The sequence below is a fragment of the Apis mellifera genome, linkage group LG8 (genome assembly GCF_003254395.2).
Source record: "Apis mellifera strain DH4 linkage group LG8, Amel_HAv3.1, whole genome shotgun sequence".
In the NCBI taxonomy this organism is placed as follows: domain Eukaryota; kingdom Metazoa; phylum Arthropoda; class Insecta; order Hymenoptera; family Apidae; genus Apis; species Apis mellifera.
The window spans coordinates 4,133,987-4,150,850 of NC_037645.1; the positions used below are offsets into that span (position 1 = coordinate 4,133,987).

Below are 16,864 nucleotides of genomic sequence, written 5' to 3' on the forward strand. Positions count from 1 at the left end.
TACATGTCTACCTACAACAGCAATAAATAATTCTCGCGTTTAATAAAACCAAAAATAACGCTTGTAAAATAAAACAAAATTCTATTCTCGATCGTTTTCCTTGACAAATCAAACGAATTCCGAAATCCTCGCCGATCGTCCTCCCCCTGCCCCTCCCGCGATTAATTTTCCGTGAGAATCGAGGGGGAGGGGGAGGGAAGGAGGATCGAGTGCGGCCAAGTTATCGCGTAATAATATACGAAAGAGAGATTGTCAGATAACAGGATATATACAGTTTTATTGGGTCAACGATGGGGCCACGCGCCACGTCCACGTTTCGGATACGTGACGATTGGCCGGTGTGTGCCGGTGTCGATTCACACGAGGCTCATCCGACGGACGTGTCGCGTGAAAACTCGGAACTAATGACACAAACGATGATATCCCATTAGGAATGAAGAGAGAGGGGGGCGGTTGATGAATTATGTTGGAGGATGGCGGCCTTTTTTATCTTTTATCGTCCCGTGGGAAGGAGCGTTGATATCATAAGAGTAGTTAGATTGTAAATCACCTGTCGATACCATTCGCGGGCAGCTGGGATCGTTCGCGCCGATCTTGGCGCGCTAATAAGTTTCGGGTGATCGATAAAGAATGCGTGGGCGGTTGGAACGAAGGAGAACGGAAGATGGCTCGTTTCGGATTTTCGTTTCATTCTTGTGATCTTTTTAGAGAGACGTGAGGCGCGAGACGTGTGTGGGATGAGAATGGTAAATTGGTTGAATTGTAATAATGGTTGGAATAATGTTGAAGTTTGGATGAGTGTGGGGGTTGTTTCGGCAAGATCTTTTTATCGATGCATTACTTATTTAGCGAGGATGGATTTTAAATTTGCTGGAAGAAGTAATAATTATGGAAATTGTAAAAGTTGATTTATGTATGGAGGAATAATAATCTTTTCTGGAATTATGGTATTTTTCGATTGAATAATGATTCATTCAAAAAGAAATATAGACAATTTTTTACATAAAAGTTTAAATAATTATGATTATATTATTGTAAATATGGAATGACTTTTTAAAGATATCAATCTTCTTGTATATTTAAATTCTTCTTTCGTTTCTAATATTCAAATAGGTGAAGTTGCATGCGCATTACATAATAAAATATGTAGAGTAGAATTAATATAGAGTTTAGAAAACTTTGACCGATCACCAAATGCCATGACCAAGAAATTTCTTCGATTTTTCTTCAAAGTTTTCCCATGATCTACCTATATTTTTTCCATTTAACCATCTGCTTATCCAAATAGAGAAATCCATCATTCTCGACATCATTTCTTCTATAATGCAGAATAATCATTACAAAGAAAAATAAATATTCGAAAATTTCCTCTTCATAGATCATATACAGAATCAGTTATTCGAGAATAATTCTATGCTCATCACACCGAAAATTCAATTTTCCAAATATTTTTTTTTTATGGAAATTTCTCACAAAGCATTTCCAGCAGATCAGTCTGTCAAGAATCTTCCTTTAAAATTCACTCGTGAAACATAATTACAAAATATCGTGTAACACGATTCAAAGGATTTTAGTCTTCTTGTTGGAAAATGCAATTACTTTCGACGTAGTTTCACGCGTTTTTTCTTATAGATTTCTTCGTACAAAGTGAATAAAATTCGATCGAAAATTTGATAGAACGTTTCAAATGTTTTATTTTAACAAGTAACAATCATTTTTATAATTGTAAAAATTGTATTAGATACAATTTGTAAAAAGAATATCTAGAGTATCTAAGAATTCTATAACAAATGGTGCGTGTATAAGTATGAAAATTTTAATGATATTTACAAAAGTAGGATTTTAATTAGCACATAGATTAAATTCTTATTTTTGCAGATTATTCTAATGCAGAGATTTTTCTAATGTTTTAAATAATTAAATTTGTCTTCATCTTTTGCTTCCACGCTGTATTAATTTTCTTATTATAATAAAATTTTATCCATATTTTTTAAAATCACAAAGAATTTTATAAAAATATTATTTAATCTTAAATTCAAAGTGAAGAAACAAAGAACAATCATTGGCACGAATACTTAAACCTAAATTTGTCAGTATCTCTCTGTCAAATTTAAGAATTTAATTTCTTATAATAATAAAAAATAGAATCTCTGCAATTATCAAAGAATCAATGATTCTTCTCACCAGCTTTTTCATCGTCACCCTTCTTGTACGACCATTTCTTGCCATCTTTATGATCTTTCTTTTTCCCGTGCATACTTTTATATTCGTGGTGACTATCCTTGCCCTCGTTAACCTTATGACCTTTGTCCTCATAATGGTGATCGCCTTTCGCGTACTTGCCTTCTTTACCGTACTTTCCCTCCTCGTCGCCTTCGTTATGGTGTCCCGATTTATAATGGCCACCCTTGGACATTTTGTGCTCGCCATACAGCTCACCTTCCTTCTCCATATCCCCATCTTCGTGAAATTCGTCGAAGAATTCCGTTCGCTTTTCAAACTCGTCCTGAAATAAAAAAAAAAAGAACAAGAGAAAAATAATATTAGAAAGTAATATCAATCGAGACAAATTGATTCACTCCACGTAGAGACTTACCTTTTCGTGCACCGAGTGTTGTCCTTTGGTATTGTAACCCTTTTGATGCTCACCCTTCTCGTCGAATTCCGCCTGTTTCTCGCCTTTCTCGCCCTTCTGATGCTCCTCGTGGTAACCACCCTCTTCCTTGTGCTCTTTCTCATCGCCATCCTTCTCATCGTAATAATTGCTCTGCCGTTCCTTGTCTTGATAACCCTTATTGGCTCTCTCGTTCTCGTCCCAGCTTTTATAGACCTATGAAAAAACAGAAATTAAACACATAATAACTTCCTTATTGATGGTATTCGCACATCGATATTGAGTCTGTCTAATTAATATTTTCTTCTTCACTTCTCTTCATCTTCTCTATTCTTATTCTTTTAAACATTCAGGGAAGCGTTCATTGAAATAATGATAAAGAAATAAAAAGATTCAAAAAAGTATCGATAAAATTTACTACATATCGTAGATATGGATTTTTAAAAATTAATCGATCGAAACATAAATATTGAATATTGGTTGATAATTGATCGAATGGAATTGATATCTCCTACCTTCTTTTCCTTCTCACCCTCGCTCTTATGATGTCCCTGTTCATGTTCCGTGGCTCCACCCTTCTCAAATTTCTTCTCACCACCCTTCCCACTTGCGTCATCTGCTGCACCCTCCTTCGCACTCTGATGACTTTCATTATCGTGCGTGCCATCGCTTACAACATCCTCCTCCTCCTCCTCCTCCACTTTATCATTATACTTGTGCGCGTATCTTCTGTATCCCTTATCTTCATACTTTTTATACCTTTCAGAACTATCCTCTGCACTTTCAGGCGACTCCCGATGATTCTGCCGACCTTCAGTTCGATGATCTTCGTCTTTACGAATTTCATATTTCCTGTTTTCGTCGTTCTCGGAAGTTGTGACCATTGTCACGTCATCTGAGGATGCTTTATCAATTTCTTCATTGTCTTCCTTCGTATTTTCTTTGTCTTCTTCGTTCGAATCATCTATTTTTGATTCATTTTCGACAGTGGATCTAACCTCAAATTATCGCAGTGGCGCCATTGTAGACAACAATGGCGGATAGTAGTACATATGATTAGGGGAATACAGATTGGATTCTGTGGAAGTGGATACAATTGGATTCGTTGAATCAATTGTCGTTGGAATATTTTTATACGAATTCGATTGAGTAGTCACCGATTCACTGTCAAAGAAATCATTTCTCTCAGTGGTTTGAACATTTTTATAAGAAGGATTGTCTCTATTTGGTTTAAAGAATTCGTTACGATCAGTGGATGTGAATAAAGCACTGCTCTTTATTGTAGAACTATCTTCTTCGTATAATTTTCTCTTCGATTCGGACGAAGAGATTTTTAGTGGATCCATTATCTTTGAAGAATCATCGTTGATCTTCACAGTATTTGGATGAATATTTCTATCAGAGACGTTAAAATTTATCTCACTATTGATTAACTTTCCTAAATTACTCTCCTGACTTTTCTCAGCAGATCTGGCCACAGATGAAAATGGTCTAGGCTCAATATTGGATTTGATTTGCAAGTTCAATTTCCTTGATTTGTTTCTATCTTCATTGTTAATCGATTTTTCAGGGATAGGATAATTATCATCATTTTCTAAAAATTTAGCTTCTTGCTTCGTTAAAGATTTATTTTTCGTTCGTTTACGCGCTTTCTTTCTTCTATTTGCTTTGGTCGAATAAGAAATGTCACTTGGAGAGGTGGTAGGAGAAGAATTTGGCGTAATATGAATTCTGGAAGATTTACGTTTGAAAGTTGTGACTGGGTACTTGTACTCCCTGTTTTGAGATTTTGGATTTTGCTCGGTTTTCAGTGATTTTGGAGCGTGTTGGTTGGCTCTAGTATCGTATTGAGGAGTTATTGTTACTTTATTGGGCTCCATAGTTCGTGGTACTTCGTAGTAGAGACTGGTAACATCTGGAGTTACTGGATTTGCATTTTCATTACTGTAAGTTATGGTATCTGAAAATTAACGTTTTATTCTTTTATTACAAGCTAAAAATTAGAAAGAAATTAAGTCGATGCAATAAAAGTTTTCAATATTGAAATTCATTTGAAGAGATAATTAAAAAAATTAATAAAATTCGTCATTTTGTCTTTCTCAATAATTTAATCAATATTTTTATCAATTATATAATTCGATTACTATTAAAATTTCACAGTAATAATTATCACTGTAATACAAATAAAAAATAATAACTCTCCTTTAAATATAAAAAGTAATAAAAATAAAAGCTAATATTTACGATATTTTAATGTGTATTTAATATTTTAATTATTCATTTTTTGCTTACCAAGATTATCATTAAAAGTATCCATAATTTTCCTTTTTTCTTTCTTATTAATCTTTCATGGCTCGTATTCCACGATAGATAAAACGTGCTCTAAATTTTCCAAGTCCTTCAGATTATCAATGTTCACCATCGCTATATTCGATGGATCCACTCGTTGATCCAACGTTTCATCGTTATTCTTTTTCTTAGGAATTACATTTCGAGTCTCTGCTATCATCAAAATTTCGTCATTAATTTTCCTGAGATTATCGTTATTTAAAAATTTCGTTTCTCTTTGAGTCGTAAAGATTGTTCTCTTCGTTCTGTCGATTTTTGCATTTATTGCCGTCCATCTTGTTCCCTGCATGAGATATTTAAAAACAATGAAGAAAATCAATCAATAATTTCTTTTAGAAGAATCTTTTTGCGCAAAATTTTATTTTAATTTTATTTCATTCAGAATGAAATATATATTAATTTAATATTAGATTTATAATCTTTTTTTCTCTGTCAAAAAGTTTTTCATGTTTTTAAAACAAAAACATTTAATATTTTAAAAGTTATTTAATTTATATTTTAACAATAGGATATTGCAATATTAATTTTACAAATAAAATATGTAGTCATACGTTTCAGCGAATGAAATTACTTCAAAAATATATATAATTTACGAAAACGTTCAAAACATTCTAATTAAAATTATACATTTTTAATCCTCATAATCAATATCATCCTTGTGATCACATTTTTAAAAAAAAGTCATATCATAAAGAGATTTTGCCAGAAATCTTCAAACAGGATTAAACATAAAAAAAATGGAAATTATAAATTACAAATACTTCTAAATATTTCCACTCCTATTAAAATATTTAAATCAACTTTGTGATATACACAATTTTAAACAAAAATCAAAAACTCAAGATAACATTTACTTAAAAAAGAAAAAAAATTAAACGTAATTTATAGAAAGATATGGATAACGTTACCAGACAAAACAACAAAAGCAAGAGGCTGACAGCCCATGATCCAGGGATTCCCATTTCTCGTCGGGCACAGGATGAAGACTGAGCTGTGTTTCGTGTCGAGCTAGGCAATTATATCGGGTAGTTTCTCGATCTCAAGAAAACAATCCTCGAATGATATGACAATTTCACACCGATTAGAAGGCGAGACTTAACCGATTGAAACAGGTAAAGCCGTCATTCGATTATCGATCAATCGCAAGATCCTTTCGGCTTCCTCCTTTCTCTGCCCATAACACAATATAACATTGTTGCACAAGATAGTCGCTCGGCCGAATCGTGGTAAGTATCTTGAGCTCGAATGGATTACGTAAGATTTTGTGTTTATCCTTCCTTTTCTTCTCTTTCATTTTGCTATTTTTTCTTTTCTTTTCTTATTTTACAATATATATATATGGGTTCCAAAAATATTGGACATTTTATGAATAATTGTATATAAAAAGAATTTTTGATATATTTATTACTTTAATTTGGGAATATCAGTTTATTTTGACAAGAAAATAGGACAGTAAATTTTTTTTTCATTGATTGATAATTTGATTTTATTTATATTATATCATATTTCTTTTTCTCAAATCTTTGGCTTTGATATGAAGAAAAGATTATAATATATGTTTTATAATTAATTAAACAATTTTAGAATAAAAATAAAAAAAATTTGCTAATTACATAATAATAAATGTACGAAAAAGGAGATTGCAAAGGTTTATGAATAATTTGATATTGTTTCTTGTGACGAAAGAAACGAAACTATTAACTCGCGTTTAATATACCTACTTTCTATTTTAATTTTCCGGTATACGTCGTTTCTTGGTAAATGGAATACTTTAAGTTGCAATTTAAACTGAAGTTATGGTCAATTCGAATAAAGATTCAATTCGAAAAGGAGTTTATTGGGTGATCTTTCAAGAATATTATGCAATTAATTCAAGGATATTATGTATTTTATGCATCTTTTTATTGATTAAATTACTTATTCAATATTGATACTGTTCAAACTGGTAAATTGAAATTGCATTGGAAATTAAAATTTTATAAAATATAAAAAATTAATATGATATCAATATGATAATAAATATTAAAAATTAAAGTTTAGTTAGAATTATTATACATTTAATTATATACATTTTCTTATGTAAAATTAATTCAAATGATAGAATAATAAATATACTTTTCCAAAGCATAATCTTCTTTTTTCAATATGTTTAAAAAAATAATAATTAAACCAAATATAAGACATGTTATTTTTTTTTCTCTTTTCTATATTAAAATAAAATTTACATTTTATCTAATGTGTTACAAATATTTAATTAATAATTACCATTTAATCTTGCATAGTAAATAAGAAATAAAATCAATAATCGTAACCACATTTATAAAAAATTTATTTCCAAACAGGGAAATCATTTTGTGTTTAGAAAGAGGGAAACTGCGACTTCTTCAATAAACAGAAAATTAAAAATTTTGTAACGATTAAATACACCCGACAAATCGATTTGTTTCACGTTTATTATGCGACGAATTTCTTTTTCCATTCGACAAAATTCACGTTAAAGCGACGAATCAGTTTAATAGTTTAATTTATTATGATTTATTTTGTAATACGCACCTTGATTAATTATGTGTAATCCTCGACCAATCGAATGACACGATCGTGAGCATGTTATGATGTTCAATTTCAATCGAATTATCAGAAAATCGTATATAAATTCAAATTGTACAACAAATTTGCCTGTTTATTTATTTTTGGAATTTAAATATCTCTTTATAAATATTATAGGAGAAAGATTTATCTCAAAACGAAAATTTTATCTTTTTTGTAACATGTTTGGAAGACAAATATTAAACAGTCAATATATATTTTAAATGGGAATAATAAAATATGTTATAAGTTTTGATTGAAATAATTAAAAGAAAAAATTATATTTCTTTGTGAATATTTAGAAGATTCGTTTATATAATCGTTTCTTATCTTTCTTTTTGCCAGTTATGTAATCTATACAATTTCTATTCTAATGAACTCAAATTTCAAGGGATATTAAGAAATTAGACGGAAATGAAACGAGACTTTATTTCTATTACACCATACCGTTATGTATTACAATATTTCTCGCTTCATCAAACGCCAAATTTAATAAACAAGCCTCAACCGAGATTTTTGCATAATAACTTTTACGTCATATTCTATTCATCAAATTTCTATTCATTTCTAATAGTAATTTTTTATTTATCTTCAGCATACTCCTCTTGAAAACTTACCTTTAATGTTCACGTCAGGTAAGCTTCAAGACACTAAACTCTCCTTTTCAAACAATGTGAAATCAATATATTGAAAAGAAGATACTCTTGAGTGATGGAAATTTTTGTATAAAATGGTAAAAAAGTAAACAAAAGAAATAAACTAAAAAAAGGAAAGAAAAAAAGAAAATAAAGGAGAAAAGATTTTCATGAAATTATAATAAATTTTCCAAAAAAATTTCATCCTCCATAGATTCTTGTCCAATGAAAGTGTTTTGCGTTGCAGTGGAAGAGAAAGAGAGAGAAAAATTCTTAGTGGAACGAGAAACGTCAAAAGTTTGTGACGTATCTTCCTAAGGTGGACTGGTGGAGGATGACGTTCATTAACTAGCTGGCGCAATCTTCGGCTCATCTAAGGATTTTATTCGATTCATGGAGGACTGACCTCGTTTGCGTCGTGAACTTGGTCGAGAAATTAGTCTTTGATCTTTTAAGACTTCGCTTCTGGATCTCGTATAGGCATATTTTAATTTTCATTCGTCCTTCGTTTTAATTTCTTCCTTGATATTGTATTGATTTAGAGAGAAGAAAATTAATTGTGTAAATGCGTTTGAAAAAAATCCTGGAATACATATTTCATCGCTTTATTGAAATTATGCAATAATTAGTTAAATCAAATATTTAAATCTTGTTTCAATAAAAATAATAAATCTATTACGAAATAATAAATAAAAATAAAATTTCATTGGAATTATTAATGATTTGTTTAAAGAATTCTCGATTAAATTCTCTTTGTAATTAGTAAAATCATTATTTCTTTGTAGATTCATATTATTTCATTATATATGCAATTTTAAATAAAATATATTAATTATTTCACTCTTTGAAGATTATCTAGTGAATTTATTATAAATTTGTTATATACTTCTATAATATATTAAATTTCATTAAACTTCATTCATTAAAGTTATCAGTTATTTATATCAGTTTTATATTTTGAACGATTCATTTTTAATAAAAAATTTTTCTTCTTCCAACTTTCCAAATTTTTTGAAATAAATTTTATTGTTAAAAATTAAATAACATTTTCATAAGATTTTTATTATTTTTATTTAAATAATAAAACTGTACCACGTTTAAATATAAATGATAAATGATAAAAAAAACTGCAGAGAAATCAATTTTAAATAATCGCGTGCTATATACCTACGTCTGACTATATACGATTCATTTCCCTTCATATTTTATTTTCTACTCGCACATGCATCTTTCCTTACTCCAATTAAACATATAATAGCTGTTAAAATATTCAGAAAAAATTACTGAATAATCGATATTTCAAAATTTAAAGTCTAAAAAAGTTAAAACTTAAAAAAATTTAATTCGACTCAATATCGAAATAATTCTTACCTTATAATATTAATAATAAACGATAAATCAAACTCTTTAATTAAAAGAGACATTAATACTACTACTACTAGGAAAAAGAAGAAAGTGGAGGAGGAACAATTCGTAACCCTTTAACCAGTAGAACAAACCATGTCAACCGTATCGATCGCTTTAAACGAGTCGGAAAATCCCTTTTCCAGAAACTAATTAACCTTCCCTGAATAACCCTTGAATAAACATTCCTCGCGATGAAGTTCGACGCGTCTGGTTTCCTGTCGGGGAAAATAGTAATGGTTCTCTCGAGTCGATATCGTGCCGTACGTATTCATACAGCTACGCGACAATGAATCGCTTTAGCGAACCGTGGCCAATTTTACGCCAAGATTTTCACTTTTCACGCCGAGATACCTGATCGCGAAAGAGAGAACGAGCACGAATTCTCGGTTGATCGGGTAACCTGATCGAGAATTATTTATTTCGTTATATTCCTCCGTCCCGTAAGGATAAGGACTTTTTTTGACACGTTCTATCTCTGTGACAGTGTTACGTTACAATCGTCTTCGTAATTCTGTTTTGCAATTTTGTACGAAACGTAAATTTGTACAAGCACAAATTTCACATGGATGTAAATATTTATATTTTTATTGTATATCTTGCACGATAAAGAATAATAGACGGATGGATTTTAGTTTTTCATTACGACAATGATTCGATTATTTTTGAAAAGGATTTTTTTCATCATTTTTGCAATTTTGCCAAGTGTAATATTCTTTAAAAAAAGATTTATAGGTAAAAAAAATATATATATAAGTTTAAAAGATACATTGAATATTTGAAATTAAAATTTTGATCAGTTTAAAAATTGGAATTTTTTTTAAAAAGTTTAGTTTCACAAGTAGAGTAACGGTTCAATTTCAGAAATACAATAGCAGCTCAATTTCCTGTATGCCATTCCTGTTGTCGTTCTAACCATAAATATTGATAAATATTTAACTATAAATATTCTGAAATATTCGAGTAGTAAAAATACGAACGATCGATAGATATGGCCAAATATTGGAAATTCACAGAGAAAGTTATATTTCACGATATCATCAACGTTTCAGTGTCATTATCTCGTTTCAAATGTATTCCATTAAAGCTCACAAAAGCCAAAAGATACAAAAAAATTACTTTCTCGTCCCTGTCGTATAATTTTTATCTACAAAAAGTTCCATAATTTTTTTTAACAGGTTAAAAAATTTATTATCATTTGAAACATTCGTATCCAATATTATCTCTCATATTATATTAAAAATATTTAAATATATAGTAAAATTCAAATGGATGAATGAAAATTTTCTTCTATGATATTTGTATACATATTATTTTAATTCCAATTAAATATTTTTTAATGAATTTTATTTTTTCCTTATTTATAAAAAAAAATTCAAAAGTTCTGATAATTTCACTTATTTTCAATACTACTTTTTCAAATTTCCAACAATCCATTCACTATTCTTCTCATTAATGCAAACAAGCATTAAATTTTTAAATTTTTTTAAATTTATATAGGAAAAAAGAATATTTTGCTTTGATATTTTTTGGAAATTTTACTAAAATTATCCTAAGAAATTGAAAAAGTATTAACAGATTAAAATGAAATATAAAATGTGAGCAATTGAATTTTCAATATTTTTTAAATAACAAATTCTTTTTAAGTAATGTATACTCAATTTTCTTGCTCTCTGCCAGAAAAGCACTTATCAAAGCATTTATTAAGACCATCGCCTCGAACAGTGAACGAACAGACACAATTCCATACACCTGCAACAGCTATTTACGCACGTGCTTTCTGTTTCCACGTTCGATTACTCCCTCTCCGGGTTCTTATGTGTTTGCTCTAGAATTGTGAGAGCTGCAACGTGCTTGGTTTTCTGGAGAATTTTGCCACGACAAAAATTACCAAGAAATTGCATATAGATTCAATCTGATCCAATCGATTAATTTCGGTTTGGGTGAAAATCAAAAAAGTGAAAATAAAATTTGATATTACATTCAATTATATACATATACATGTACATAAACGTATCTATATTATGATTTTATTGAATGATTTATGATAATTTACATGTGTATAAAAGATACATATATTTATATAAATTTAAAACTTTACCTTTTAATATATTTTTTTTCTTCTTTTTTTATTTTTTTTCTTATATTCTTAACATTATTTTAAACAATATTATCTTTAAAAAATTCCAATGTAGATAGAAATAAGTTTCTTTTAAACGTAAATATTCATTGTTATGACTAGTTGTAGAATCAATCTTTTAAAGAATTCATATTTGCACATTAGTAAAACTAAATTCATATTCATGGCTGTAATTGGTCAAGCATAAATTATTATATGTGATACATATTTAAAAGATATACTTTGTCATTTAAGAATTTAATGACCACTGCTGGCGAACCATTTTTTCCCCGATTCGTGTCCACCCTTCTTTCCATATTTTCTGTCATGTTGATGATGACTGTTGTGACCTTCATCGAGCTTTCTACCTTTTTGCTTACGATGATGATGGCCCTCCTCGTGTTGCTTCTTCTTACCATGATGATGCTGATGTACCAATTAATATTAAATTTAAAGAATTTGTTATCCATTTTAGATTATTTATAAAATATTTTATGAAAATTTGATCGATTATTTAAGAAATTTTTGAAATGTGATATAATATATATAATAAAATGTTTGTAAAATTTATTTGTTAACAAACCTCGCGTCGAGCAGAATCTGTGTGTCCCTTCTTCTCGTGTCCACCTTTCTTGCCCTCGTGTTCGTGATGATATCCGCCATGTTTCTCATGTTCCCCATCCTCGTGATATTCATCGTAAAAATCATGCTTCTTTTCATACTCATCCTATGTACACATATATTTATTTATTCTTTTGTTTCACAATTTTTTTAATTAAATTAATCTTTAAAAAAAATTGAATTTTTGTGATGCATAAATTTTTACAAGGCAATCGTTTAATAAAATTAAAGAAAAATTTCTATGGAAAATTATTTAAATTAAATTAATGATTTTTTTATATAAACCTTTTTGAAAACACTGTGCTCTCCTTTGGTGCTATAACCTTTCTGATGTTTGCCCTCCTCGTCGAATTTTGCACCTTTGTCACCTTCTTCATCCTGGTGACTTTCATCGTAGTGATCTTCCTCTTCGTGTTTCTTCTCTTTTTCCCCCTTCTTCTCGTCGTACACTTTCTTGTGATCCTCTTTGTCGTGGTGGCCCTTCTCACCTTTGTCGAACTCGTGGAAGACTTTGTAACCCTGTTTCCAGATAGATACATAGATATATATATATATACGAATTACATTCATGACATAATGGAAAATTAATACAAAAGAAGAACTTTTTATTTTCCTGTTAAAAAAATCTATTCCAATGTCGTTTATTTCTTCTATTTTTACTTATTACTTCCTTTCTTCTATTATTTGTACCATCACACTATTATATTACTTCTTCTATTATTATACATTTGTCACATATCTTCTATTTCATTCCTCCATTTTTTCTTTATCTTATGTTACTCTATTATTTTCTAAAATATATATAAAAATACCATCATCAAATTGACAATATTTACTAAAAAACTAATCTTTATTATCCAAGATATCACCATAAGACACGATAAATCGGATGCACGAAAAAATTTTCTGTTTTACGACAATATCGAGGGAATTTCGGACAAGTAACGAGTTCGTTGACGAATTAATTGCCGAAAATAAACGCGAGAAGCAATATCGGGGTGGCCTTACAAAAAGAGCGAGGGGTATTGTTACCTGAGAATATTTTCTCGGTGAAGAAAGAAGCGTCGTTCGACCGCTGCAAGGATATCGTTCGAGCAACAATGACCATATAATAAATAATCCCTCGAGAACATTGGGCGGACAGTAATATTACGGGTGATAAAAAGGGAAAAGAGTCTTGGACGATGATGAGCGTGTGGCTGCAGGAGAAGAATAGCCTCTTGCTGATGAAGAAATTACAGGTGTGTGTGTGATATTGCACACTGATTTTGAATTAATTAATTAAGAATCGAGTGATTATGTCATTAAAAAGTATAAATAATATTGATTTAATTATTATGGAACGAGAAGAGAATATATTCATAATTAGGGAATGTTTCATAATTTAAAAAGGAAAAAATGATTTATCACGATACATAAATATTTTAATTTGTTAAAATTTGAACAAATTTTTGTAGAAGAAATGATAGAATTTGATCATATCTATATTTTTATCATCTATATTAATATTTAATTTATCTATTTGTATAAACGTTATGAATCTTGTTCAACAATCCAATGAATTTTAAATAAATAAAGGCTTTTTAAAACTTCGTATTTGAAAGATTATATTCTTCTCATACGTTTCTTTTTATTATATATAGAATAATTTCGCAAAGAGTTGTATGAATATGCAATTAAGCGAAATAGATAGAATTTGATAGATAGAATTTGTCCGAACAATAAAGCTATACAATACCTTGTCACCCTTCTCCTCGTCGAAGTTACGATGATCTTCCTGATACTCTGAACCACCACCCTTCTCCTCGTGCTTTCCCCCACCTGTTTGAATTAATTAGCGAGTAAAGCTTTCCACTTCTTGCCAAAAGTTTCTGAAGGAATCCACCAACTCGATGAAAAGGTGGTGTTAATTGGGGTTATTAAGGTTTACCAAGTAACCGAGGACATTCCATTTTAGTATTAATTAAGTCTATCGTTTCTCGCATCGAGGAATGGTGTAATGGAAAGGTGAAAATGAACGAGAACAACCCTTTGATCTCTCAAGTGCTTAAAGTATTAATTTGGAATTAATTTAGAAATGAAAAAAAAAAGAAGACTTTCCTTTTTTCGCATTATATTTTAAATACTTTAAATAATATTTTCGTAAATTTTAAATTAATTTAAAAAAATTGTTTTAAAATAATTCCGTTTATCGTAGAAAAAATAATTGGATAAATTTATAAAATCACTTTAATTATACTTTAATAAATTAATTTATTATTTTGCAAAACTTTAATTAAAAAAAAAAAAAAAAAAGATACTCATCTCCATGTTCACTGGCAGCAGCCACGAGATCCTCCCCATACCGGAACTTCACAGGAACCTTCACCATCTTTCCATCACCGAACGATTTATCGACAAAAATCGAAAAGCTTATCAAAATTGTCAAAAATTTTGCACAAGTAATCGACACCATGTTAAATTATTTAAGATAATAAGTATATAATATATAGTATATATAGTATAGAATAAGTATCACGAGATCTTGAGAAAGGATTTTATGTTATTCCATGATAGAAATGAAATTGGACACTGAAGATCGCCTCGATTCGAGATCACGGATTTATTCATGGCGTGGCTCCTTTTTCAAATCGTTTTTCCCTTCTCTCTCTCTCTTTCTATGCTCGACGATCACGTTTTTCTCACACGAAGAAAGTAGCCGCATCCGTGGAAAAAGATGCTTTCACTTCGCGATTGATTCGCTTGACACCGATTGCTTGTTAAGCGGAATCGGTTTATCGATTGTCCATGGTGAAGGTTCATCGACATGGGATATTCCTTTAAACGCTTTCCCTCGTGTGCGGTTTCTTCGATCAAAATCGAAGAAGTTTCTTTATAACGTTTGAAAGGGGATTTTATTTTTATTCCATTTTATTTTACCTCTCTTTGTATCACTTTGTTCGTTTGTGGAATAGATTAATATTTTTTGTGACAGAATGATATTTCATCTGTGCAACGACAAAAAATTATAGGTATAAGTCATAAAGATTTGGATTTGTTATTACTAAAACGATGGCGATTAGAAAGATTATATTGGTGAAAAGGCGAAATAAAGAAAAATTGAAGGGGAAATATATATAATATAAATAATAAAAACAAGGATATTAATAGAAATAAAATAATCAACAAAATAAAATAATAAAGAATGAAATATAAAATAAAAATTGTATGTTAAGGATTTTATATTCTCGTGATTTTATACGTTTTGAATTTATACGAATAAGAGAATAGATATTATTGTAATTTTTATACAAAATATGATGAATTCTAAGTCATTTTTTTATCTTCACTGGTGGCTCGTTTAACATCTAACATGTTATTTCTGCGCCTGGAAAACGAGTTTCCAGACTGTTGACATTCTGCAGTTTCCTTCAGTTAGCATCACACGTCCATTTACTTTCCTTATGTTTAACAATCCTCGACAAACTTCTTTTTATATTTGATGATATAAGAAGAATAATTATTTAATACATTTATAATATACAATTTTATAATACTTTTATAATTGAACATAATTAAAAATTTATCAACATTTGAAAAAATTGTATAGAATAATACAGAAGCTTAAAATTTTATTCAAAATTTCTTTCGAACGATGAAATAAGAAAGGAACTAGCAATACTTGAAAAAACGAAGTATCGAATAAAAGACCTTGGAAGGAAAATTTTAAAAAAATAAAAATATAAGAAGAATCTCAAAAGCAAGCAAAATTTTTAAAATTAAACATCGTAAAACAAAGCTTTAAACATGCCATAAAAATATCGAAAGAAGCGTAAAAAAGCGTAGGTAAGAAAAAAGAAAAAATATGAAAGAGGAAAATTCCAAGAAATAATATTCCTTCGCGAAATACCTGTTGATATTTTTCAACTGCAACTAATCGCATCGTAACAACCATCCTTCGAACAATATGATCGAGTGAGCAGAAGTTGAAAATGGAAGCTGAGATGGTCCACGATGGATCCACGATCGTTGAACACCCTCGTGGGTGCAAGCATTGTGCAAACGTCGACTGAAACGAGAGGAAGAGTGGATGGAAGCCTCAGTGTAAACAGCTGGCTGCCTCTTTTTCATCCCCTCGTTCCTCTCATAACTGGCGACCTGGTAAGTCTTAAGAGGGAACATTTTAATATTGGGTCCAGTTTAATGAATTTCGCAGTTGTAACTAGCCAGGTTGTACTGGATAATCGGCCTTAATATTGTTTGAATATTTTATCACTCCTTTGAGCTACTTTCCTTCAAGATGCTGGTCGTTTTATCGTTGAGTAAGAATTAATTAATTAATTCGAAGATGGAATGAAGAGGATGAAAAAGATACCGAGAAGAAAAATTAGTTAAAGGATTATTAAATTTTTGATGATTTGTAAAAATTTGTAATCGATATATTTTTCATATGAAAATTATTATCACTTCAGAAGAAATTTGAAATTTTTGTAAATGAGATAAAAGAAATTATCATGGGATTGTCTTGTTGGATTTTTTAGAATTTTTAGATTATGA

At 29.8% G+C, this 16,864-nt stretch overlaps 3 protein-coding genes across 3 annotated transcripts; all 3 read right to left on the reverse strand.

Annotated features, from left to right (window-relative positions):
* Positions 1-2,061: 2,061 nt before the first annotated feature.
* Positions 2,062-3,618, reverse strand: LOC113218959 (high mobility group nucleosome-binding domain-containing protein 5-like). Its single transcript, XM_026442482.1, has 3 exons — positions 3,130-3,618; positions 2,597-2,830; positions 2,062-2,506 (listed from the first exon to the last, which is right to left on the reverse strand). Exons 1-3 carry the CDS (start codon positions 3,496-3,498, stop codon positions 2,168-2,170), a joined length of 942 nt encoding a protein of 313 aa, XP_026298267.1. The 5' UTR covers positions 3,499-3,618; the 3' UTR covers positions 2,062-2,167.
* LOC102655697 lies at positions 3,518-6,073 on the reverse strand. Its single transcript, XM_006562608.3, has 3 exons — positions 5,872-6,073; positions 4,907-5,246; positions 3,518-4,574 (listed from the first exon to the last, which is right to left on the reverse strand). The coding sequence occupies exons 2-3, from the start codon at positions 4,929-4,931 to the stop codon at positions 3,619-3,621; spliced, it is 981 nt and encodes a 326-aa protein (XP_006562671.2). The 5' UTR covers positions 4,932-5,246; positions 5,872-6,073; the 3' UTR covers positions 3,518-3,618.
* A 5,776-nt stretch (positions 6,074-11,849) lies between these two features.
* LOC102655783 lies at positions 11,850-14,145 on the reverse strand. The gene is made up of 4 exons (XM_026442372.1): positions 14,067-14,145; positions 12,614-12,847; positions 12,291-12,434; positions 11,850-12,133 (listed from the first exon to the last, which is right to left on the reverse strand). The coding sequence occupies exons 2-4, from the start codon at positions 12,718-12,720 to the stop codon at positions 11,920-11,922; spliced, it is 465 nt and encodes a 154-aa protein (XP_026298157.1). The 5' UTR covers positions 12,721-12,847; positions 14,067-14,145; the 3' UTR covers positions 11,850-11,919.
* Between the last annotated feature and the right edge of the window lie 2,719 nt (positions 14,146-16,864).

Coding starts and splice junctions, on each gene's coding strand:
- LOC113218959 (XM_026442482.1), bottom strand. CDS start 3,498: ATGGTCACAACTTCCGAGAACGACGAAAACAGGAAATATGAAATTCGT. Junction 2,831..3,129: donor AGGGTGAGAAGGAAAAGAAG/GTAGGAGATATC, acceptor GTTTTTTCATAG/GTCTATAAAAGCTGGGACGA. Junction 2,507..2,596: donor AACACTCGGTGCACGAAAAG/GTAAGTCTCTAC, acceptor TTTTTATTTCAG/GACGAGTTTGAAAAGCGAAC.
- LOC102655697 (XM_006562608.3), bottom strand. CDS start 4,931: ATGGATACTTTTAATGATAATCTTG. Junction 4,575..4,906: donor TACTTTTAATGATAATCTTG/GTAAGCAAAAAA, acceptor GTTAATTTTCAG/ATACCATAACTTACAGTAAT.
- LOC102655783 (XM_026442372.1), bottom strand. CDS start 12,720: ATGAAAGTCACCAGGATGAAGAAGGTGACAAAGGTGCAAAATTCGACG. Junction 12,435..12,613: donor AGCACAGTGTTTTCAAAAAG/GTTTATATAAAA, acceptor ATGTGTACATAG/GATGAGTATGAAAAGAAGCA. Junction 12,134..12,290: donor CAGATTCTGCTCGACGCGAG/GTTTGTTAACAA, acceptor TTGGTACATCAG/CATCATCATGGTAAGAAGAA.